This window comes from Leptinotarsa decemlineata, unplaced genomic scaffold (genome assembly GCF_025532065.1).
Source record: "Leptinotarsa decemlineata unplaced genomic scaffold, Ldec_3_MD MMD2_tig00026294_RagTag_RagTag, whole genome shotgun sequence".
NCBI classification, from domain to species: Eukaryota; Metazoa; Arthropoda; class Insecta; order Coleoptera; family Chrysomelidae; genus Leptinotarsa; species Leptinotarsa decemlineata.
In genome coordinates, this window is record NW_027412674.1 from 12,961,615 (window position 1) to 12,987,437 (window position 25,823).

Here is a 25,823-nt window from a genome sequence, read left to right on the forward strand (position 1 = left end):
AAATGATTTACCATATCATACTGCCGTACGCTGGCTTAATTGCGGAAAAGTCCTTAAGCGCTTTTATGAATTTCGAGCAGAGATCGATTTTTTTTTAAATGAGAAGCAGCGCCCTTTTGCCGATTTGGAAAATAGTAAATGGATGTGGAAGTTATTCTTCTATGTCGATTCGACAAATCATATGAACGAACTGAATTTGAGATTGCAAGGAGAAAAACAGCTTCCCCCTGATTTATACAACAATATCAAATCCTTCAGGCAGAAAATAATACTATTTCAGTTGCAATTACGTAAAAAATGTTCCACACATTTTGGAACATGTGAAATATTCAGCCCCGCTACAGAGACTGAATTTCCCGTCGAATCTGCAATCGAAACTTTGAGTGCTTTGAAGATAAATTTCGATACTCGTTTTTTCAGATTTTGATGTCATTGCGAATGAAATTGAGCTTTTTCGAAATCCTTTCGATTCTGACATTGAAACCCTGGCTCCGGAAGTCCAAATGAAAATTATTGATTTACGGTGCAGTGATATGCTTAAGAACAAATATCAAAATTCATCTTTGTTGGAATTTCATAAGAGTCTTCCACTGGAACAATTTCATAATTTGCATAAATTTGCTCGTGGGTTGTTTTCTGTTTTTGGTACTACTTACTTCTGTGAGAAAACGTTTTCCAAGATGAAGTACACAAAGAATGTTTACAGATCTCAATTAATCGATGCGCATCTTAAATCTCTTTTGGTAATTGATACAAGTAAAATTGATCCACAACTACAAAGTATTGTCGGTGGAAAATCACAATTACATAAATCTCATTAGTGTTTTTGTTTTACTGTGATTCATTTCAATTATTTGTTAGTTATTAATATGCTTAAACTTAGATACTTAAGTTAAGTTTTCTTTGTCATCATTTCTGTCGTTAAGTTCTACCTTGCAAGTAAATAAAGCCGTGTAATTATCATTCTGTGTTTTCTTCTTCAACTTATCATAGCAATAGTAACAACGATTAGGTAATCATTGGCTGTCACGGGCCAGATTGATGACACTGGCGGGCCGGATTTGGCCCGCGGGCCGTATACAATGGCATCTTCAGGCGTGCCTATGCTCAATGTTTGGCCTTCAACGCCTCCGTTTGTTAATATCTCTATTTTTGGTTAGAGCAGACCCATCTCATTCACCTTATCAAACAAAAAAAACTTCATGTTTATCAATTTCATGATTCCTGTACATTTCTTCACCCTCGTTTGTTATCCCGAACTTCCAGACCTAAATATTTCCGTTCACCATAACAAAAATTCCACACACAAAACAACCCGTTGGACTGCGCCAGTTTTGCTCGAATAATAATTCCCGACGTTTCTACCCTCTCATAAATCATATTTAACTCTTGTTACAGTGCCGGCAGGAGTACAAGAACGCCTACTTATCTTACTTATCAGCACCATCCACTGAAAGTCTGAGTGCGTATTTCAACACGCACAACGCTTACATACAACAGTTGCATGCAACGAATGGAATGATGGAAGAATTTGGGAAGCATACTTTGCCGTCTTTATTACAGGTAAGAGAGTGTAATGCATGACGGATTTCTCTAACCGGGGTTTGGCCGCGGGTTGTAGAAACTGGGTCGTCGAGTTTCTCTACAAAGGGGTGTGTCGATGTCAATGTTTGAAATGCTTTTACATTATTCACGCGAAGGAAATTTTCGATTCCATAACCAGACGACAGGTTCCATTTCCATATTGTCGAAGTATGGAAATCAAAGAGGCAAGCTCACTTCTGCAGTAAATGGAACTACAAAACATACTTGAATATTTTACGATTGAGTATGAATCTGAAAAGATGATACAACTATAGATACGACAGATTTTCGCCGTTAGAGCGCGTGAAATTTCGTTTAGGCTAGAGCGTTGATCGCTCTAGCCAGATTGGTAATTATAATTCATCTAAACTCTTCTTGTGGAGGAAGTTTCAATTCTTTTGCTATCAACGAAAATTAACTGAAAATTATTTAGACGGGCCAACTCATCCGTATTGCAAATGTGGATTTCAGCGTAAATGAAAATCTCCATAAAAAAAATCTAACATAGATCTTTGTTCTACTCTTGATTTAACGCGACTTTTCCTCAATGATGTGGTCATTCCATTTGGAACGGAGGTGAAATGTGTTGGCACTGTCCTTGATGAAAAACTCACCTGGAACGTTCACTTGGAAGAAGTTTCAGACAAAGCCAGACTGTTCCTATAGACATGTCGAAAGATTTGTGAAACTTGGAGTTAAGGTCCCTAACAAATCAATTGGATTCATGAGATGATTATCAGACCATCACTTATGGAGCAATTGCCTGGTGACCGAAGGCTTTACAGAAAACGGCTCAGGCAAAGCTCTCTGGCTTACAGAGACATCAAATCAAATCAAGTCAAAATGTACTTTATTGTCGAAGATGGAATCTCATTGACAAAGTGTTACTAATCTAAGAAATATAAGATAAACAACTTGAAAGATATTGTCGAAGATAAAATATCATTGTCAAAACTGTTATTATTTTAAAGAATATAAGTTATACAAATTGAAAGTAATATTTGAACATTTGGTGATTTCAGCATTTTGGGGTAAGAAAGTAGTCAGAAAGTAATGATATATATGCTACATATTGAAATAAATAATAATAATAATGAATATTCTCATGCAACACATAAATGTAAGTATGAGAATATAAAAACTCTAAAGCATAAAAATATAAAAGTGAATGCATAGAAAATAACAATAAGTATCAACTTCGTGAACATTTTCAACTATACAGTTCAGAGCTAAATGTAAACATTAAACAAAAAGTTAAAAAAGTCACATAGTTTAACTACCAGTAGGTACTGAAACACAAATAATTAAAATTAATTGTTTACATAATTTAAATTTCTGTCTAGATAGAATTCGTCTAAAGAATAAAAAGCCTTTGAAATCAGAAGCTTTTTTAGAGACTTTCTAAATTTAGTGGTACATGTTATGCCTTTGATCTCAATTGGCATATGGTTAAACATTTTTTTCTATTATATATGAAAGACCTCTCAATTTTTGATGATATTCGAATCGGTAAACCTATATTGAGCTTATTTCTGCTATTTCGTCGTGGTGAAATGAAAATTTCCGTCCTGTATTTTTTTGCACCAGACATAACATTTCCAATATAAGTATGGAAGGCAAGGTCAAGATTTAATGCTTTCTGAATGAAGGTCGACAGGAATCCCTGAATCCAACTCTACTCATATTTCTAATTCCTCTTTTTTGTAGTACAAACACCCTATCAAACATGTATTGGCAACACGTTTCCCAAAAACAGATACCGTATCTCATTAACTTTTTGTATCACTTTGAATCTTTTACTTACTTTTTTTTTCTAAAATTATCATCCAATCCCTGTTGGAATGAGGTGTTTGTTTTAAATTAACCAAATAAAGATTTCTTTGAAAGATTTTTGTGTTATTTTAATAATATACAGAACAAATCTAACCTAGATGGGATATAATAATAATAATAATGCCATTATGCAACCATACGGCTTTCGTTATGTTACCACAGGTTTTGCAGTCAAATTTCAAATCAAACCAAATAATTGAAGACTGGACTGGATTGAAACATTTTTCTTGTTCGATTGATTACCTATTTATTTCGTAAAAATTTATATTGAATATAGGATAGGGAAAATAACTTTTGTCTGATTTCCAGTGGTTATTTTGTCTGATTTTATTTGTTAAGACCGATTTCGGTTTTCAAAACCATTCTCAAGTAAACTTGAGGATATTCAATAAAAATTTTTTGCTGCTGTCACACTCAAAAACTTTTGAAATTTTCCAAGAAGAATATAAATTTGTGCAATAATATTATATGATATATTTAAGAAATAGTCCATAGCTCAAATTGGAAGTATTTATCATAATGAGAATCAAAACAATGTCGTCTTCACACTTAGTGATTTTGACAAAGTAGTACTTACCTTATAAAAATTATTTAATTAACCTAGGTTGAACCAATTGAATAATAACGAAGTCATACGTGGTATTTATAATCAGTAACATTAAAATTTGTAAAAATTCGTCAGCTGTGAATCAAACCGTCATACAATACACACTATTCGATAAAATGGCGTAAATATTTCATGAAGGATCATAAAATCGATTGAAATAAAATAAACCAACAACGACCTCTTCTAGGTAATTTTGAAATTTTGAAGAGAAGAAGGGAGAGGAAACTGCGGCGAGGAAATTAAGTTGGATTATAAAGGTTATTTCTACCCAGATAGGGGGAGTAGGAAATAAATTACGAAACTGGGATTTAAATATTGAGAAAATTGATAAAATTCAAACAATCATAATGAATTTGGCGTGGGTATTGTATTCTTTCCTAGAGGAACACAAGAAAGGAAATAGCGTTATTTTCTTGCTTCCTATCGCAATAATAGGAGTTAACAGCTGCTCTAACGTTATTTTTGTCTTTCCCTACTTGATCTTATGCGGCGTGTGATTTCAGTTCAAGGACTCGCTTTTTATATTCGAGTAGAAAAGAGTTTATTGATTACTCCAGTTGTACCCAGAACGAATGAACATATTCAAACTATTTCCAATATATATTTCTGAAATCTTTTTGAATTTTCTGCAGTTTTTATCTAATTTTCAGCAGATCCTTGAAACTTTCGTTACAATTCATTTCATTTCACTTCTCTTTCGTTGTGCCAGCATTCGTTTTCATTGTGCTACTTCAGATTGTAGTGTTAACAACCGCATAAAATTATTTTCATTAAATAAACGACAAAATCATAATAACAGTTGGATAATCCTGAGGTGAACACAATCAATTGACTATCAAAATAATCTCCTGTTGTTTTCATGAAATAATTTGGTTCGTTTCCAGACGGCCATTTGCACTTGCTAATGGAATTCCAATCCCTCTAGAGGCAGACAGCTCGATGAACATTTCCAATTCATCAGATGCCATTAACAATCCTCTTTTCATGACAAAGCTGTCGTAATACGAATTGACATTCTCTTTGTTCGAAATCGGCCAGAATAGAATATGAAGGGTATTTTCATTAAATGTCATGCAAATTGGTATAACGGATAAATAAATCGTAAAAGGAATTCGCTGGTGATGGAGCCTTCGGTGTGGAATGGATCTGATGAAAATAACCTTCTGTAGGCTCATCAGGTTTTTATGGAGCATTTTCTGCTGAAATTAAATAATTGAAACGTTAATAGTCGACTTGGTTTTATTTCGTTCATTGACGATCATGATCATTTCCAAATTACACCATTATGTGATTAGGGACTGTCATTTTCCTTGAAATAAAGGGAGAGTCTTGAAATAAACGGAGAGACAATTACAAAGTATGAAGTGATAACTCTGGAATCAACACAGATTTTGACAAAAACATAACACGATAGAGTTCAGTATTGAAAAACACTTCGACGGGACAGGAAAACCTGCGTATAATACCATAATGAAAATTGAAATGAGTTGAAAATATTATTTTTCAATAAGAAAAATCCAAATGAAATTCGGTTTATACAGACCGTTTCTTTTATCATGTGGTAACATTGCTATATTCTGAACCGTAACAAATACGAAGACGATTGAATGAGAAAAAAGGTGGCTGTCATCGGGAATAATACAATGGTCGAAGAAAATTTACTGGAGCTCTCGCTTTTCTCGAGTTATACGGGGAAAACCAAAAATGTTGTTTTTCGTGTTTTTTTCGATTGGAATTTTTATTTCGGAGAATATCAAAAATGGAAAAGAAAAATATGTTCTATGACGATATGATGATATATATTCAATAAAACATTTCGTGTCAACATGGCCACCATCAACTTTTTTTTAAAATACGGACCTGTCTTTTCTATTACAGATATCGATAAAGCAATGAATTCACAATCCAGGGGTATATCACATTTCATATTTTTATAGCGTTTCATTTGAAATAACTACCATCATCAGTGACAACAATTTTAAATTACGGTACTATCGTTACTTCTTTTGTAAATTGTTTCGATTTCTTCAAAATATAATTCAGACAACCTTATAAATTCGACAGGAAGGTATCCTAACACGATGAAAATTTCATTTTGGAAATTTTTGTATTGCCGCGTAATCCTTCTTACAAGGCTTATTTCTCCCTAATCAATTATAATTCATAATATTTTTATAATTCTCCATTCTGAATGTAACAAAAATATCAGTTTTTGGTCAATTTTTCGATTGTTTGTAAAATTTTATATGATCAAATAGCATCTCAATTCATTTACCATTTCTAACGGCGGCGGCGTATGGTTTGCTTCGTTTACATGGCAGGAAAAATACACGGAAAAGTCTAGGGATATTTTTAAAAATGGCAATACTTTTTTTTAAGATCGCTTTAGGGAAAAAAAGTTGACGGGTGATTATTAAACGAATGTAACTTACAAAAAATTTTATTAAATGGTCAAAAATACTGAGTGCGCATATAAGCAAAACTAAAAAAAAAATATGGCTCTTCTTTGGCACCCCGAAAAAAAAATCATGATACAAAAAAATTGGAATCAGCACAAATTATGGCCTCCACGCTGGTTTATTACGGCCCTACATCTATTTCACTAGTTCGGACTTCCATTGTCTACTATATAAAATGATTTGAAATCCCTGAAACAAGTAAAAAAGAATAATTGAAAAAGAATAGTTGAAAATAACAATTATATTAAGCAACAATAAACCTGAAATGAAATGATAGTGGAATAACCTACAAGTAAAAATATAATAACTGAATAAATAAAAATTAAAGGAATGAAAAAAGGAAATAATAAAAAATATAAAAAATAAAAAAATGTAGAGATTCCAAGTCACGTTAGTTCACGACGTTTCGATTGTTGGTATCTACAATCGTCTTCGGGTGATGACTGGGTGATCCCAGTCATCACCCAGTCATCAAAATAAAAAATCTATTTTAAGAATTATAAGTGTTAGCGGAATTTTGTACTACAGATGAAATATGTAAATATTTACAATTACCCTTGATTCAGTACAGAAAAAAGTTTTGAATGCAACGGAAGATACATTCCAAAATATAATTCGATAATTTGAAAGCAAACCAGATTATGAATTTCAACAATGAAAACTTTATCGTAAATAGTACGCCTAAAAAATTCAATTACTCAAATATTTCAAAAAATCGAAAAATTAGAATCAAGGTGCTCGACATACATATCAAATCAAAAGATTGATTTGAAAAATAAAATTATTCACTGAAAAAATATTTTTAGTCCATTAATATTTTGAATAAAACTTCAAATCAAAACATCAAGACTGAATTGTTTTTTGAAATTATTACTGGAAATTTTCTCTTCACTTCGAAACAAATTTTACAACTGTCCGCCTTCTGTTGGAGACTTACTGCATCTCAGTATTACTATAGAATTTGAGACCTCAAACTTTATTTAGTTGTTTGAGAGGAATTTTACATTCGTGCGCCGTTAAAGATTTATAATACTAGTGACTAGAACTTAAAAAAAATATTTTTGACAATAAATCGGACTAAAAAGTTAAAAATAAATATAGTTTAAAAAAACTAAAAAAACACGCTTTTACAAAACATCGAACTAAAAAGTAAAAATATTTTTTTTGAATAAGCTTAAAACAATAACCAACGATTATATTATTATTGTGAAAAAAGCGTAAGCGCTTTGTGCCATATTTTTGTATATCAGGCGCTCGTCTCTTTTTTCACAATAATACTAATATTTTTCGTTCGTTATTGTTTTAAGCTTGTTTAAAAAAAATATTTTCAACTTTTCAGTTCGATGTTCTTTGAAAGCGTGTTTTTGTGTTGTTTCAAACTGAGTATATTTATTTGAAGGAGTATACTGATTTTCACAATCAAACCATCAGTAGGTAGAGAATCGAAAGCCCTATTGAATTGGTCCCCGACTGCTATAAAAAAAATTACACGGTGACACCCCTGCTTCATTTGAAACTTGTCCCTCTCATGAACAAATTCACATGAAAAGTTCCTTTTCTGGCAATTCTGTTCTGTGGTACGTTCTCGACAGTTCACTCTGTATATTATTTTCAGGAACAATGTCATGTAACTTTTCCTCCACCTCAAACGAATCTTCATCAGGGTCGTTCATCTCTGCCATCCCTGATATTATAAGATTCCTTTCACGTTCACCTTTCATGCAGCAAATTCTTGCACTAATTCAGTGCTCAAAGCTCGGATTTCTGATTCCAAGCACGTTACTTTTGGGAAGAGCTCTGCATTTTTCACGGAATCGATATCTGAGATACAGGATGCAACGGTGCTTGATATTTAAGATATTTTTTTAATTCGCTCTGGCAATCTTGGCGTGATAAAATCGAGCCATGGACTTAATTGAATTTTTCACAATTATATTGAGAAGTTGAGTTGTACATTCTCAAACTAGAAATCATTCAAATTCAAATTCAAATTCAAATTTTTTATTGACCTGTTGAGTACAAAATTGTATATATAGCAAGTCATGATTTTGAAAGTAAAAAATACACTTACAATATAGCATATACATTATATTCTGTATATCAGACATACACGTAACCCACAATATAAAGACATTTAAATCAAAATCAAAATCAAAAAATCTTTATTTCCGTAGGCCTAGGGAAGGCATGGAAAAAGTCACATTACTCAGTACAATTACAATAAGGTCACAATCATAAAACAACATAATTATAAGACATACTATATAACATTTAGACCATAAAAGGGATACAAAAATTAAAATTTAAAATTCCAAATCAGACTGAAAAAATTCATCAAGCAAATAAAATACCTTTTCACATAATAGTTTCCGAACTTTTTGTTTAAAGAGCTTTACAATAGTTATTTTTTTAATAGATATTGGGAGCTTGTTGTACAGTTTTATTGACATGATATGAGGTCCATTAGTGACCTTGGCTAACTTATGACTAGGAATTGAAATGTTATAGTTTCTTCTCAGGGTGAAGCCCAAAAGAAGACATGTATCATCTCTGTTCTGAAACTTGGAGCAATTTGATTTAACGTAGATTACGCAATTAAGAATATACATGCAAGTAACAGTTAATATATTCAATTTTGCAAAAAGTGGTTTACAGGAATCGAGTGGTTTTTTAAAACAAATTGTTTTAATAATCTTTTTCTGAAAAATTAATAAGTCACTGATTCTATTGCAGTTGCCAAAACAAATAATACAGTAATTGAGGGCAGAGTAAACATATGCATAATAGTAACTTTTAAGAATTTCAATAGACACAAAATTACGCAGATTCCATATAACGAAACAGTGTGTCGCTAATTTCTTCAGGATGAAATCAACATGATGATTCCAATTGAGTTGGGAATCAATAAGAACTCCTAAAAATTTTTTATAGTTTACCTGTTCAATACTTTTAATCTCAGACCTAATCAATACACTACAATCAGTTTCCTGAATTGTAAAGAGGATGGTGTTGGTTTTAAGATTATTTAGAATCAAGCCATTCTCAGAACAATAATTTTGCATGTTGGATACAGCATCATTTGCTCTTACTGACAATGTTTCACATTCCGAACCACTGAAAGATGTGTCATCAGCAAATTGTATAGAGCACTGTGGATGATTAATTTTTGAAAGGTCATTAACAAATAAAATAAATAGTGTAGGCCCCAAAACACTACCTTGGGGCACACCTGTAACAACGTTTCGAGATTCAGAGACAAATGACCCAGTCTGAAGCCTAACTTCAACAACCTGTGTACGACCAGTTAAATAGGTTTCAATCCATTGCAGACTTGGACCACGGACGCCCATGTCAAACAGTTTATCAAGAAGAAGACCATGATGTATAGTAGCAAACGCCTGTGTCAAGTCGAAAAGAACACTAAGTGATTTTTCACCGTTGTCGAAGTTTGATAATACATGATTATGTAGAGAAAGGATGGCATCCTGGGTTGACAAGCCCACTTGAAACCCATATTGGTTGTCAGATACGATATTGTATTTATCTAAAAGGGACACAAGTCTGTTTTGATATGATTTTTCAAATATTTTCGAAAATGGAGATAGTAAAGCAATACCTCTATAGTTCGACATTACATGCTTATCGCTTTTTTTATGGACTGGGACGACCATTGCTTGCTTTAGCCGGGAAGGAAAAATACCTTCAGAGAAAGATAAATTGATTAGATAAATCAGAGGTTCCATTATTTTCGAAGCAGCCTTTAATAAAACATTGCCTGGCAATTCATCAACCTCACTGGAATTTTTCGAACATGCGAATTTAATTATTTCCAAGAGTTCAGTTTCATCTATTGGATAGAGGAAAAGACTCTCAGTTTTTACACAACGATTTTCAATGCCACCAGGTGCAGTATTTTTTACTAATGACTCCACTGAATCGACAAAATAACTACTAAATGCTTGAGATATACCGGGACCATCGTCAACAAGTACACCATCGCCAATGTCAAAATAGCTGGGTAAACATTTAGATGAATCGTTGATAATAGTATTTTTTCTGATGGTAGACCAGGCAGCATTAGATTTATGTTGAGCCTTGAGGAATTGATTATTGAAGTATTGACTTTTTGAGAGCACAATTTTTTGTCTATGATTTTTTAAGAGTTGCTTATATTGACCCAACAAATGTACATTGGTTTGGCTCTTGTTCAAATTATAAATATCTCTGAGTAATATACCTTCTTCAACGATATCCTTAGTAATCCAGTAAAAATCATTCAGGAATTCTTCGCAACTGTAGTAACATTTGTCTAGTGAGTGTTTTTTAATACTCCTGTAAAGGCTGACTGCATTATACAGAGTGTAACACATGTACGTTAAAATATTCGAGTGAGGTATTCCTTAGAGAATTTTAAGAAAAATAGTATATATAAACTTGTGTCCGAAAATGCTTCGTTTCGGAGATACGGGGTGTTGGAATTGATATTTTTCCGGAGGAAATTCGGTACCCGGCGTTTTTTTAACGTGGGAAATCATAATTTCGTATTAATTTTCATGTAACATCTAGATGGCACTGCGTACGCTGTCATTATTTAATTCAAATTGCCCTAACTTTTTTGACAGTAAACTTTTGGTACTTTTCATGAGAAAACCTAATTCCCACACCTTTTCCAAGTAAAAAAGGTTCACTTCCTCAACAACGCTGGAGGTGATCGTTTTCGAGATATTTACAATTTTCTATATCGATGCATATTACTTTATAGCCAAATTTGATTTCAATAATTTTTGTCACTCTCCGCTTGCAAATTAAGTTAATTGAATCGAGTAGGCTATGGAAGTTTGTTTATAAAAATAGATGTTCACTGTCACATTTTCAACTATTAATCAACAAATTTGCAGTTCGGAGTTTATAAAGTGATTTTTTGGTACCATGCCCGACTTTACGAATGCTGAAATGACTGATATGGTTTTTGCATATGGCTTGACTGACAGAAATTCAAGCGAAGCCAGACGCATCTATCAGGAAATATATCTCCAAAGCGTGACTCCTTGTGCAGCGACATTTGCGAATCTTTTCTGGCGACTTTCCGAATCTGGAAGCTTTAAAACAAATTTTGCAGTAGTACGGCCACGGACTGCAAGAACTGTAGAATTGGAAAAGGCGGTTCTCGAAGAAATTAGTGAACAAGTATGAGGAAAATTAATCAAACTTCAAATGTGAGTCACATGACAGTTTACAGAATTTTAAAGAAACATAAATTATATCCTTTTCACATTCAGCGTGTCCAGGCACTTACGCTACGTGATTTCCAACCACTCTTGGTTTATGCACGATGGAGCTGCTCATTTCAGTGTGATAGCAAGAAATTTTTCAGACGTAGCATATCCCCAACGAGGGATAGGAAGAGGAGGCACTGATTATTGGTCCCCGAGTTCACCGGACCTCAATCCCGTCGACTTTTCCTTTTGGGGACACCTAAAATCACTGGTTCATGCTAGCCCCATTAAAAACGAGGAAATGTTGAGAGCATTTTTCAACAGGTGCGGAATTCTTTGATGAGGAGAGCAGAAGCTTGTATTACTGTTGGGGGTCGTCACTTTGAACAGTTGTTGTAATAGTTGTTTCGTTCAATCTTCAAATGTTTATTTTCATAATAAATAACATAGTACTTCTTCCATTTTTTTTTACAAACTTCGAAATGTAGCACTTTCCAATTGTATAATTAAATCTGGCAATTTTTTTTATTTGGATTGTATAAGCAGTTCGATGATGCCCAGTTCAGAAGAAATGGCAAAAAACTCATTAATTTCCTATATTGCTACAACCACAAAAAATCACAATATTAAGTTCTACTATGTAAGAAAATAACAGAAAAAAAATAATAATTGCACAAAGAAACTTTCCCTTGGTTATCTTAAAGGTGCGATTTTGTTCCATCCTTCACATAAAAGAGGACGTTTGCTTCTCCACTCACAAGCGACTTTGGTGAAATTTGTGACACGTGTGAATCGTTGTTATTATGCCACGCGCCAGTATACGGGTGTCTGCAGTATGCTGTATAATGTCCTCTGTTAGTAGTCCCACTGTGATTTAAAAGTGTATATAGATTATAACAAGTAGCCACATTTTCTCCTGCAAAATTTTCCATATACAATCCTTCAAGAGGAAATTCGATGTTATCATTCAATTTGCCTCTACTTTCCGTTGGAGAGAATCTTTTTAAATGTATTATTAAAATATAGGGAAACTTGTGGATTGATAGGGACTTCATGCATTTTCTCCTTTCCTTGCATTTCGAACACGTCGGTTTTTCAATTCCTTCCAAAGTTTCTTCTCTTGTAAAATAATCTTAGCATTGCCACAAACTCAATTGGTCGGTTCTTTGTGGTATGGAGAGAGACAAATCCCAGAAAGGATCAAATGTTACTGAAGAGTATCCACAGTGTGTGCATTTCATCGTGGATTTCAATTGGCCAACGAAATTATCTACAATCTTAGAGTTATGCATCCTCAAATATGTGAGCCATGACTCTTGTGCATTTTCGCTGTCTCTCAATTTTTCGTCAATCTCCGTTAAGATTGGTTTAGGTTTCTCATTAATTATATTAACCTCTTCATGTAATCCTTCTAAAAGATAACGGAGAAACTCCTGGGCGTCTTGATGGAAATTACCTATGAATCGAGGAGCAAAACTTTGAATCTGATTTTTTAAGGAGGCTGTATTTACTACTTTATCAAATGAATCTTCTGACCACAACTCCTTGATGACTTCTGCAAACGATTTTATTAAAGCACCCTCCATACTAGAAATACTAGTATTAATATCTTTCATGAATTCATCCTTTTTCAAATATTCCAATAACCATCTCGTATTTGATAAACATTGAATTACGCTGTTTATGAAACAGGTGTTAGCAATAGTTTTTAAACCATTTAACTCAAAGGTTTTGACTGAAGAATTTATCACTGAACAATCCGAAATATCTTTGAAACCCATTTGAGAATTTTGCTGAGAGAAAGTATTTTTTTCATTTGCTTTTATTTTAATTTCATAAAGTGGTTTCTTATTACCTCTCTTTTCTTTATAAAATTGATTTTCAGGAAACCAATTTTATAAATTTTTTTTAAATTTCATCAAGTTTTTTGGAATCAGGGAGAGTACCGAAAAACGAAGCTGCATTTCCTCTTTGGATGGCAATACTAATTTTCTGAATGAGAAAAGATGTGGCTCTTGATTCGTGGGTTTCATCGGTTACTTTTTTCCAATTTCATTGATGAAAGATAAGGCTTCAGGGCCAAAAACACCAAACGTTTCAATAGCTTTGGGCGAAAGATATAATTATTTCCCAAATTCTGATATTTCCGTAGTTTCGAACTTTCTCCTAAAGAAGCAGCAGCACCGCCTTTCGCAGAAGAAGCAGCAAGATCGCAAGTTGCTAATGTATCTACACAAGTGAAGTCCCAAACAATAGATTCACCATTTTTCCATGGAACAAGTGTCATACCATCCGGCTGTTTTCCGTCGTCTCGACTTGTGCCTATGGGTTTTAAAATCGCAGGATTTTTTGCTGAAGTTGAAGCCCTTTTGATTAGATCATTAATTGCATAATGGCGAGATAAACGACCAGCGCTAAAACGGCAGCTCAACCCATGAGTACCCGATTCATCCAAAAATGCACCACATTTACAAAAGTGTTGAACACACAGTGGTGTACCAAGTCGAAATCCGATGGTAAGTCTGAAAGAGTCGTCATCCAATAGAGTCCCAAGTGATGCTATAGGAACAGCATTTAACCAATCACCAGATTCTTTCACAGTTACTGCGAGGAGACGAGCCTTATTTTTTGAAGTGTCGGAAGCTGTCTTCAGTAAAATACTAGTTGCTTGATCTAGTAATGGTTTATCCCATGCCCTCTTGTTTTTCATGTCTTCAATTTTCTTCGTTTGGCCAGTTCTAGATTCCCAAAGAGATTTTCCCCGATCAAAAACACAATCAGATATTGGCTTTGGGTATTGTAAGATAATTTCTATCAGATCGAAAACACTGCAAAATGAAAACAGAAATGATGGCAAAGCGAGTAAAGTGGCTGAACGAATTCCTAATCCTCCTCTAGAAACTGGAAGTTATGCCTGTAACCAAGTTTCGTCTTCGATACGGTTATTAGTAATGAGTTCCAGCATCCTTCTTAATTCGTCATCGATATTTTGTAATCCATGTTCGTCATGCTCAGAATATACGATGATTTTGGAATGGCTAATGAATTCTTCAATAAATGGAATGCGACATGTGTTGGTAAAATAGATAAACGTCCTGACATGATACGAAGTGATTGTAATTTTTCTTCCAAACAAAATTTTAAGGCATCATCGGATAATGGGGCACCAAGAAGAAACCAATTGGGTTTTTCAATCACTCGTATATCAGGAGCTATTAGGTTAAATTGATCGATGATGTTAGGGTCCTGTTTATCCAGGAAAATGAGTTCACATTTCTCGAAATTTAGTTCAAGTCATGACAAAAACCTACCATATTTTGAAAAATTTCATCAATCTGTAAATGTTCTCAGCAACTTTACTTAACGCCCTAGGAGCTAAGTGATATGCATCGATATATAAAATTGAAAATATCTCGAAAACGATCACCTCCAGCGTTGTTGAGGAGGTGTACCTTGGAAAAGGTGTGAGAATTAGGGTTTTTTCCATGAGAAGTACCAAAAGTTTACTGTCAAAAAAGTTAAGGAAATTTGAATAATAAAATAAAGACAGTGTACGCAGCGCCATCTAGATGTTACATGAAAATTAATACGAAATTATGAATTTTCACGTTGAAAAACCCCCGGGTACCAAATTTCGTGCATAGATATATTCTATATGTTTGCCGCTAACAGCTACGGTTGATTTTTCTAACAGAAAACAGACCTCGAAACTTGAAAATTTCAGTCGATTGTTCGAGTCGTGGGGCATCTACTGTCAAAGCTTTTTGACTCATCCAATAAGTTTTGAGCCATCAAAAACAGCACGAGAGCTGACGCCTGGTGCCTCCACCATCTTATACACCGTTTGTGATAGGTCAGTCTCCACCGAGGTCATCAAATCCTCCTCCTGGATTATTGCAGGTGGCCCACTTCGGGGCTCACCTTCGAGGTGGAAATCTCCGTAACATAATTTTGCAAACCAACGTCGAAAAGAGCGTTCATCAACACTATTGTTGCCAAATGCCTGGTTTATATTTCGGGCTGTTTCGGCAGCGCTCCGGTTCAATTCGAATTCGTAGAAAAAAATTGGCTGAAAATTGTATAGTAGTGAGGTGAAAAAAAAGGAAAAGTTCTAATTTGGAAAAAAAAAATATCGAGTACAAAATTCTCCATCGACCAGTATAAACCACGACACACTACAATGGATATTTATTGAGATATGGAGCTTCAAAAACACTTGACATTAAAACTGACAAAACTTTTATAATAACCTGAATATTTTATGATTCAGGTATTTTTGCTTACCCTGTAGCAATGGAAATCAACTTGAGATACATTTTTGAAATCAGCTCTGCAAGGTTACGCCGAAAATTAGATGTTACATGTGAAATTAACAGGGATGCAGTCGTTACTCGAAAATAGGCCAGTCAGTATATTTGATCATTATTTTAAAAAAATAGATCACAATGTTTGGAAAATTCTTGATAATATTGTTCATACAACTCTCATAATGAGTTGTTTATGTGTCACTCTACAAACGCACCATATATATATATATATATATATATATATATATATATATATATATATATATATATATATATATATCGGGTGTCCCACATTTTATGTGACAGGCAATATCTGGTTTGTTGAAGGAGATACACAAAAATGTTTCATACAAAAGTTTTAGGAGTTCATGAGAGCTATATTTTGATATAATTTTTAAATATACAGGGTGTTTGGTGTAGGTGCTACAGACCAAAATTCCATTTTTTAAAATAAAACGCCCTATATATCATTACATATTCAGATGCTACGTTAAATTCTGATATCATTTCATGTTTGGTTTTTGAAATTCGGTTACGGCGTTGTTGAGTTATTGCACTTTTCCTTAAATATAAAGTTTCAAAAAACTTATTTACTCGTACACGAATCCAGTCTATATCTTTTATTAAATTGAACTAGACTACTACTGAATACAAACCATTATTCTCACCTCTACGATACGATATCGATATCAGTTGAATATAATATTGAAATTCTTGAGAATGTGACTAACTTGAGGGTGAATTGCTTTAAATTGCACAATTTCATCAAGTAGCTTATGCTTGTTGATGCCATAGTAACAAACGTTGTTGAATTGTATCTACTTGTCAGTTCGATTCAGTGATTCTTTGCAAAACAGTAACTGTGTTCTTTGTGCGAAAACTCCAGTATGCCTTTCGCGTTTAGTCCAAGTGATTGCATTGATATGTTATTAATTTTTGGGAAATGTCAGAAAAACTGCCGTCAAGCACAACGTCTATACCAAGAACGTTTTCCAGACAGACCCATTCCGTCACGATTGACTTTTTCGAGAGTTGTAGAAAAATTGCGAACTGGATCATTTCCTTCTACTATAAAGCATCGTCATCATACGAGATCTGTTAGAACTGAAGATTTAGAGATCAATATGTTGGCTTATATTATTATTCATCCACATGTTTCTATCCGTACTCTTGCAGAAGAAGTCGGTGTGAGTAAATCTAATGTACAGAGAATTCTGAAAGAAAATAAATACCACCCATTCAAAATTCAGTTGGTACAAGGTTTGAAACCCATGGACTTTGAACGACGACTTGAATTCATTGCTTGTATTCAGGTAATATTACATCGCAATGGATTGCGATATTTACATTTTCTAGAAAATGATTTGATCCAGTTGATGGAAGATATTCCCATAGCAGAATGACAAGGAATTTGGTGGCAACAAGATGGTGCTCCTCCTCACAATTCACAATTTGTTACTGAATATCTTGATAGAACGTACCCAAATAGATAGATTGGTAATAAGGGTCCAATTCGGTGGCCGGCTCGTTCCCCAGATTTATCACCGCTTGATTTTTTCCTATGGGGTTATTTAAAAGATATTGTTTTCACTACTCCCCCTTTGAATGTGGATGATCTGAAAATGAAAATTCGACTAGCGTGCAGTGATATTACGCCTGATATTATAAGAGCGACTTGCACGAGAGAAGTGATTCGACTTTTCGAAGCCTGTATAATATCTAATGGGCATCACTTTGAACAATTTTTATGACTCATTTCTAGGTACCTACTATTCTTATGAAATGATTTATCAAGTTATATTATTTACATTGTTATTAATTAAAGATTTGTTTTCGAATACACCTCTTTCAATTTCGCAATTGTTTCATATTCAAAATGATTCCTGACTGAATTCCACAACTCAAAATTGAAACCATTACTTCGAACACCCAAAATTTTGACTAATTTTCATGTGATCTGATGCAGAGAGAATCATTGTATGAGATATTTTTAAAAATAATAGTCGTTCTCAAGACTTTACATTTTAAGCAATAACTCAACAACGCCGTAACCGAATTTCAAAAACCAAACATGAAATGATATCAGAATTTAACGTAGCATCTGAATATGTGATGATATACAGGGCGTTCTATTTTAAAAAATGGAATTTTGGTCTGTAGCACCTACACCAAACACCCTGTATATTTAAAAATAATATCAAAATATAGCTCTCATGAACTCCTGAAACTTTTGTATGAAACATTTTTGTGTATCTCCTTCAACAAACCAGATATTGCCTGTCACATAAAATGTGGGACACCCGGTATATATATATATATATATATATATATATATATATATATATATATATATATATATATATATATATATATATATATATATATATATATGTATATATATATATATATAGATATAGAGATATATATATATATATATATTATTGAGTGTGTATGATATAAATCAAAAGGAGGAAATCGTGGACATGACACTCAAGAAATATGGAGGCAAACCGCGGACACGTGTTTCTGGCTATTGGCCTCATCAGCGCGGTGCAGCCAATTGCAAAGGTGGACAACAACTGGTTACCAAAAATGGAAAAAAAAAAAAAAAAACATCACATATACACGGTGTCACCAACAGGAGCCAACCGCACATTTGTGGTTTCAATTAGAAGACCCAGCATTCCCAGGCATCATCTAACATCACCACGTAGGCAGCTATAGCTACCTGCGTGACTTCCGAGTCCAGAATATAGATACAGAGATATATATATTATTGAGTGTGTATGATATAAATCAAAAGGAGGAAATCGTGGACATGACACTCAAGAAATATGGAGGCAAACCGCGGACACGTGTTTCTGGCTATTGGCCTCATCAGCGCGGTGCAGCCAATTGCAAAGGTGGACAACAACTGGTTACCAAAAATGGAAAAAAAAAAAAAAAAACATCACATATACACGGTGTCACCAACAGGAGCCAACCGCACATTTGTGGTTTCAATTAGAAGACCCAGCATTCCCAGGCATCATCTAACATCACCACGTAGGCAGCTATAGCTACCTGCGTGACTTCCGAGTCCAGAATATAGATACAGAGATATATATATTATTGAGTGTGTATGATATAAATCAAAAGGAGGAAATCGTGGACATGACACTCAAGAAATATGGAGGCAAACCGCGGACACGTGTTTCTGGCTATTGGCCTCATCAGCGCGGTGCAGCCAATTGCAAAGGTGGACAACAACTGGTTACCAAAAATGGAAAAAAAAAACATCACATATACACGGTGTCACCAACAGGAGCCAACCGCACATTTGTGGTTTCAATTAGAAGACCCAGCATTCCCAGGCATCATCTAACATCACCACGTAGGCAGCTATAGCTACCTGCGTGACTTCCGAGTCCAGAATATAGATACAGAGATATATATATATTATTGAGTGTGTATGATATAAATCAAAAGGAGGAAATCGTGGACATGACACTCAAGAAATATGGAGGCAAACCGCGGACACGTGTTTCTGGCTATTGGCCTCATCAGCGCGGGAATGCTGGGTCTTCTAATTGAAACCACAAATGTGCGGTTGGCTCCTGTTGGTGACACCGTGTATATGTGATGTTTTTTTTTTTCCATTTTTGGTAACCAGTTGTTGTCCACCTTTGCAATTGGCAGCACCGCGCTGATGAGGCCAATAGCCAGAAACACGTGTCCGCGGTTTGCCTCCATATTTCTTGAGTGTCATGTCCACGATTTCCTCCTTTTGATTTATATATATATATATATATATATATATATATATATATATATATATATATATATATATATATATATATATATATATATATCATCTTAGCACAATTTATTAACACTACGGTTGTCATAAAACTTTAAGGTTGTTTCAATTGCAGTTTGCACTACCTACAGCAAATTTTTTTAGCAAAAATGCTGAGAGTAATTTTTATTCATTTTATCGGTGTTCCGCCTGGAAATAGAAGTGGCTGTAAACGAAAGGAATTCGTGGAAAAATTGAACTGATAATATTTACATTTCGTATTCGCTCAATTATTCTTCTGCTTACTCCTTCATGCAGAAAGCAATCAGGGAAATTGAAAATCGATATGAATGAAAATTCCATTCCCCGTTGGATGTGATGGAATGAAGCGTAACGTCAAAAAATACATTTGAACGGTCATGTTATATTTTTATTTCGTTCTTATATTCTGCATGAATGATAAAAAATTTGAAAATCGATATGAAAAATTTTGCTTTTCATTATAAACCGAGTCATTTGAGGTGAATGGGGTCCTTGAATATATGTCCCACTTATTGATGCATATTTGAGAAACTATAACACATTACAAAAATATTTATAAAAGTTCCAAAAATAATGACAATTCCACCGTTCGGAATATGGAGTGAGTATGATGTTGAAAAAATCACTTGATGGTTTTTCAAATGGCATAGGGAGACCGGGGTAAGAGGGCTTACTCTTTCGATTTTGATTTTTTATAATTAAATGAAACTAGATTTTTTTTTGTGAGAAATCATACAACTTGATACGGAGTTCAATTCATGAGTTTTTCAATAGAAAAACGTGAGAGAAAGTTACCTGTTACCGATTAACCTCTTCATTAAATAATATATATTCGTCGTATAATCCATGATTCTCATAAAACAGAAAATTGTCGAGCGGGTGTCAAAAAATAACAGCAAAAGATTAAAGAGGATTTGTATATTATCAGCATCCGAGATGTCACTACGTAGAATTCTTTGAAAAATGTAGTTTCGTTGAAGGAGAATAGAGGTGAATGGAAAATCAACTCTGACGATTGGAAAAAACGGTGTCAACATTGATTTTGAGAGACCAAACTGTTGATCACTTAGTAGTTTTCTAATTTGTGGTCTAACAAATATACCTTCCTTGAGCTTTGCATCACTAAATTTCAAAAAAACGTGTTCAAGATATTTGAACAAATCACCTTCTTTGTCCGATGCTTTTATGAAATTTTTCAGTAACACCAGTTTAACGTGTAATGGAGGTAACAGAACGTTTTTGGGATCGTTAACTTGACCTGTTATATATTCGTCTTTCGGAGGCCATTGTTTCACTTGATAATGGCTTTGTGTTGCCCTACCATACCAAAGACGAAAGAAAACAACAAAACTTCGTAAATCCGCCCTGAAGACATAGTAATAGTCCTATGACTTTCAGGTTACCACATATTTGCCACTTATATTCATTTCAACTTATAATTTAGAATAAGACATACTTTCTTGTGTTTCCTTCATGGCAACTGCAAGAGGAATAGAGGGCCTTTTGTTACCATTATGGAGCAGAACGGCTTTAAAACTTCTTTTAAACAAATCTATAAATAAAAGCCATTCGTCCGGGTTATGTGCAAATCCTAATTTTTCCAACATCCCATTTGGATTTACACAAACACACATTTTATCCTGCATAGTAAAAAACGAGGGTAGTTCATGGTTACGGTTCCTAATATTGTAACTTTGGTTTTAGGGGCTAGTGAATTCCATTGTTACAATCTAGACCAGGGGTCTCCAAACTCTGAAGCCTTCGGGCCATAATAATTTTTTCAGTTTATTCCAAGGGCCAATTTCTGCCCTCAACTATATTTCGAGACTAGGATAGTCGCAAAATGCGTGACCTAAGCAAACTTACGCTTTTTTTGCATTCCAATTATTATTGTGTATTGTGACACTTAACGACATCTAGTGGCGAGTAGTGATACTATGTACTATCTTTTTCAGCTACCCGCTAGGTGGTACAGGCGTAATTAAATATTTGGAATTACCGCGTTGGTTCGAGAAAGTTCTGGTTCTAGCTAGTGTATTTTGATAACCTCGAGATGGCAGTAATAATTGCATACAAAAAGGCTAGCGGCACAACTACGAGTTAGTCTGTGTATAAAAGGCGAAGGAAGCGAAACTGTCTAATGTGAAATAAAGTCAATAAAAGTATTTTGATTTGACTTATTGTTTTTATGTGTGATTTGTTAGTATGGAAAAGAAGCGAAAAATCGACAGTGAATGCAAAACGTTCCAAGAAAAATGGAACTTTCAGTATTTTGTGATTGAGTCCAGTGATAAGGCGCTATGTTTAATTTGTAATGGAACCATAGCTGATCTCGAAGACTTTAACATTAAACGACACTATGAATCGAAACATCTTCAAAGTTACTCCAAGTATTCAGGAAGTTTGCGAAAGGAAAAATTTGAAGCTTTGAAACACGGACTCAAATCGCAGCAATCTTTGTATAGCAAAGCGATTATTGAACAAGAGTCTGCAACTCGCGCCAGCATTCGTGTGGCTCTTGGAATCGAAAAACGTGGCAAACCATTCACCGATGGAGAAATGATAAAAAAATGCTTGATTGCAGTAGCCGAAGAAATATGCCCCGAAAAGGTAAATTTATTTAAAAGTGTTAGTTTGTCAGCAAACACCGTGGCTGGGAGGGTGCAAGACGTCGCAGAAAATATATCATCTCAACTGTTTGACAAAAATGGACATCATGAGTGGTTTTCTCTAGCATTGGATGAGTCAACGGATGTGTCAGATACTGTTAAGGTGTTGATTTTTATTCGCAGAGTAGATAAAAGCTATGAAGTGTATGAAGAACTTCTTGATATTGATTGTATTCACGGCACGATAACTGGGGCAGATATTTTTAAGGGAGTTGAAAATGCAATTAATATAAAGAACCTTCGATGGAGAAATTTGAAATCTATACCAACTGATGGAGGCAAAAATATGTATGTTGAAAATAAAGGAGTAGTTGCACTTGTGTCAAAGGCTGTAGAAAATGATGGTGGTTCAAAACCATTATTCTTACATTGTATCATTCATCAACAGTCCTTGTGCAGAAAATGTTTGGATATGTTTGAAGTTCTGAAACCAGTCATATCAGTTGTTAACTTCATCAGATCAACTGGGCTGAATCACCGACAATTCCGCGAGTTTTTTCAACAGATTGGAGAAGATGATTTACCATATCATACTGCCGTACGCTGGCTTAGTTGCGGAAAAGTCCTTAAGCGCTTTTTTGAACTTCGAGCAGAGATCGAAATTTTTTAAGTGAGAAGCAGAGCCCTTTCGCCGATTTAGAAAATAGTGAATGGATGTGAAAGTGAGCCTTCTATGTCGATTTGACAAATCATATGAACGAACTGAATTTGAGATTGCCAGGAGAAAATCAGCTTCTCCCTGATTTATACACCAATATCAAATCCTTCCGGCAAAAAATAATACTATTCCAATCGCAATTACGTAAAAAATATTTCACACATTTTGAAACATGTTATATTTTCAGCCACACTACAGAGACTAAATTTGCCGTCAATTTTGCAATAGAAACTTTGAGTGCTTTGAAGATAAATTTTGATACTCGTTCTTCAGATTTTGATGTCAATGCGAATGAAATTAAGCTTTTTCAAAATCTTTTTGATTCTGACATTGAAAACCTGGCTCCGGAAGTCCAAATGGAAATTATTGATTTACGGTGCAGTGATATGCTTACGAACAAATATCAAAATTCATCTTTGTTGGAATAAGAGTCTTCCACTGGAACAATTTGATAGTTTGCATAAATTTGCTCGTGGGTTGTTTTCTGTTTTTGGTACTACTCACTTGTGTGAGGAAACGTTATCCAAGATGAAGTACACAAAGAATGTTTACAGATCTCAATTAACCGATGAGCATCTTGAATCTCTTCTGATAATTGGTACAAGTAAAATTGATCCACATCTACAAAGTATAGTCGGTGGAAAATCATAATTACATAAATCTCATCAGTGTTTTTGTTTTACTGTGATACATTTCAATTATTTGTTAGTTATTAAAATGCTTAAACTTAGATACTTAAGTTAAGTTTTCTTTGTCATCATTTCTGTCGTTAAGTTTTACCTTGCAAGTAAATAAAACCGAGTAATTATCATTCTGTGTTTTCTTCTTCAACTTATCACAGCAATAGTAACAACAATTAGGTAATCATTGGCTGTCGCAGGCCGGATTGATGACACTAGCGGACCGGATTTGGCCCGCGGGCCGTAGTTTGGAGACCCCTGATCTAGACCCTGATAGTTCAGCATTCTCTTTAAGTGGAGGTCCCAAACTAGGCCTTCTGCCTTCACTTTCGGAAAAATGGTAATCTGCCTGGTCAGATTTTGAACAATTTACTTAATATAGGGGAAAAGCAGATTTGGAATAACGTAATCTTCAAATTTTTGTGAAAAAATCATAACTTAAAAATCTTACGTGTTATGAAATTTTTACCATCATTTTCGCATTTAGGGATCAAAAATATTAACAAAGATCCGCATTTTTCATTACAGTCGTAAATTGGCTGTAAACTAGTGTAATCTGTTCCTTGTTAAAGTGATTTTCGATTCATTTTCCCCATTATTGAAGAAGTGTCATATGTATGATTTTTTTTTTTCAGGAATTAGAAGAGATATATACTGACTTGTGTTCAACAGTGACTGAAGCGGTACTACAGGGTGCAGAAGTAGTATCTAATAGGGTGAGTAATTAAAGTTACATGAAGACACTGCCTGTTTGCATTAAGCTTTCCTCCCTGCAGATATAGAATGTCTATGAGGTTCATCATCTGAAAAGGATGTGTTCATTGTATCTAAGATTCAAAAAATCGTTTTCGTTAATTATAACAAAAAATAAATGTCCGTTGGAACCACTCAAATTGTCACATATATAACAAAAGGTATATACCATTAATAATAGTACCGAAATGAAAAGAATCAAGAGGTTTATTCCCTACATCAATGATAGCATCCCTAGCAGATCTTACGGATGAGGGGTTGTGGGTTGACTGATTGAAAGACGACGATCGGTTTGACAAATCTCATAATGAGCTTTCCACAAATGGTTAGTGACGATAGCAATCTTCAAGAATTTATAATATCGTCGAAGATGTGGAAAAATTGAGTTCCACACATCTACGAAAATGAAACAAGGGACAAGCTGAAGCGCCGCAATGGTCGTTGTGCTCTCGGAGAGGGCAGACGTTGAGCAGACAGTCCTCGGCCGCCTGCCTGTCCTCATCGATAGCGAGGCTAGAGCGATGCGTTACGTCACAGCCTTCACTGTATCGAGAGAGGTGAGGGCACACCGATGAATACGCATTACTGAGCCACACGTCGTGAAGTGAACATCTTGCACCACTACTAACTTGGTGGGCTCACACCGAAGGAACATTCATTACTTGAAGGATCTTCGAAGTATGCAGACGTATGTTTGTGCATAGACAAGCACATGATGAAACCCTGTACCGTGCATTCCCACACACACACACACCCACACACCAATCAAATGTAATTACGTCACTATATCACACACATACACACACACACAAAATCTTATATGGAAAAAATTCTGAACGATCCATGCACCAGACCCTTCAAGGTCACATCGTCTTGATGTTACTAAACAACAACAAAAAAAGCAATTGATATGTCATAGTGGTGGGGGGAGGCCTAGAACCGGCTGTAATCTACTACTACTACACCAACCAAAGAAAACCCGATTTGCTCCGTGGCGAGAATGCTAACGAAATGATCGAATGCCGGCTCGAAAAACCAATCCGGGTTTTTGTATCATTTGAACTGGACATTCTCTGATACGATGCGCCACCGCCAAAGGTTCCCAAGTTGATGAATTACTGGTTACCTGAATAATCTGCCAAAATTTAATTTTCGCAAGTAACTATCAGTCACATATACCACCTACACGCAGAAATGATATAGACACGTGGATTCCAGTCGAACAGTAAACGGAAAT

General features: G+C 34.6%; 1 protein-coding gene and 1 pseudogene across 12 annotated transcripts in view; one reads left to right on the plus strand and one right to left on the minus strand.

Annotated features, from left to right (window-relative positions):
• Stacl (SH3 and cysteine-rich domain-containing protein) overlaps positions 1-25,823 on the plus strand; it is a 379,844-nt gene that overhangs the window by 182,655 nt on the left and 171,366 nt on the right. For all 12 annotated transcript variants that reach the window (XM_074180450.1, XM_074180451.1, XM_074180454.1 and 9 more), the window contains 2 exons: positions 1,399-1,563; positions 24,469-24,549. In XM_074180450.1, coding sequence (XP_074036551.1) covers positions 1,399-1,563; positions 24,469-24,549 — 246 coding nt within the window. The remainder of the gene's footprint in view (positions 1-1,398; positions 1,564-24,468; positions 24,550-25,823) is intronic.
• LOC141484854 (ubiquitin carboxyl-terminal hydrolase 2 pseudogene) lies at positions 12,398-13,552 on the minus strand (annotated as a pseudogene).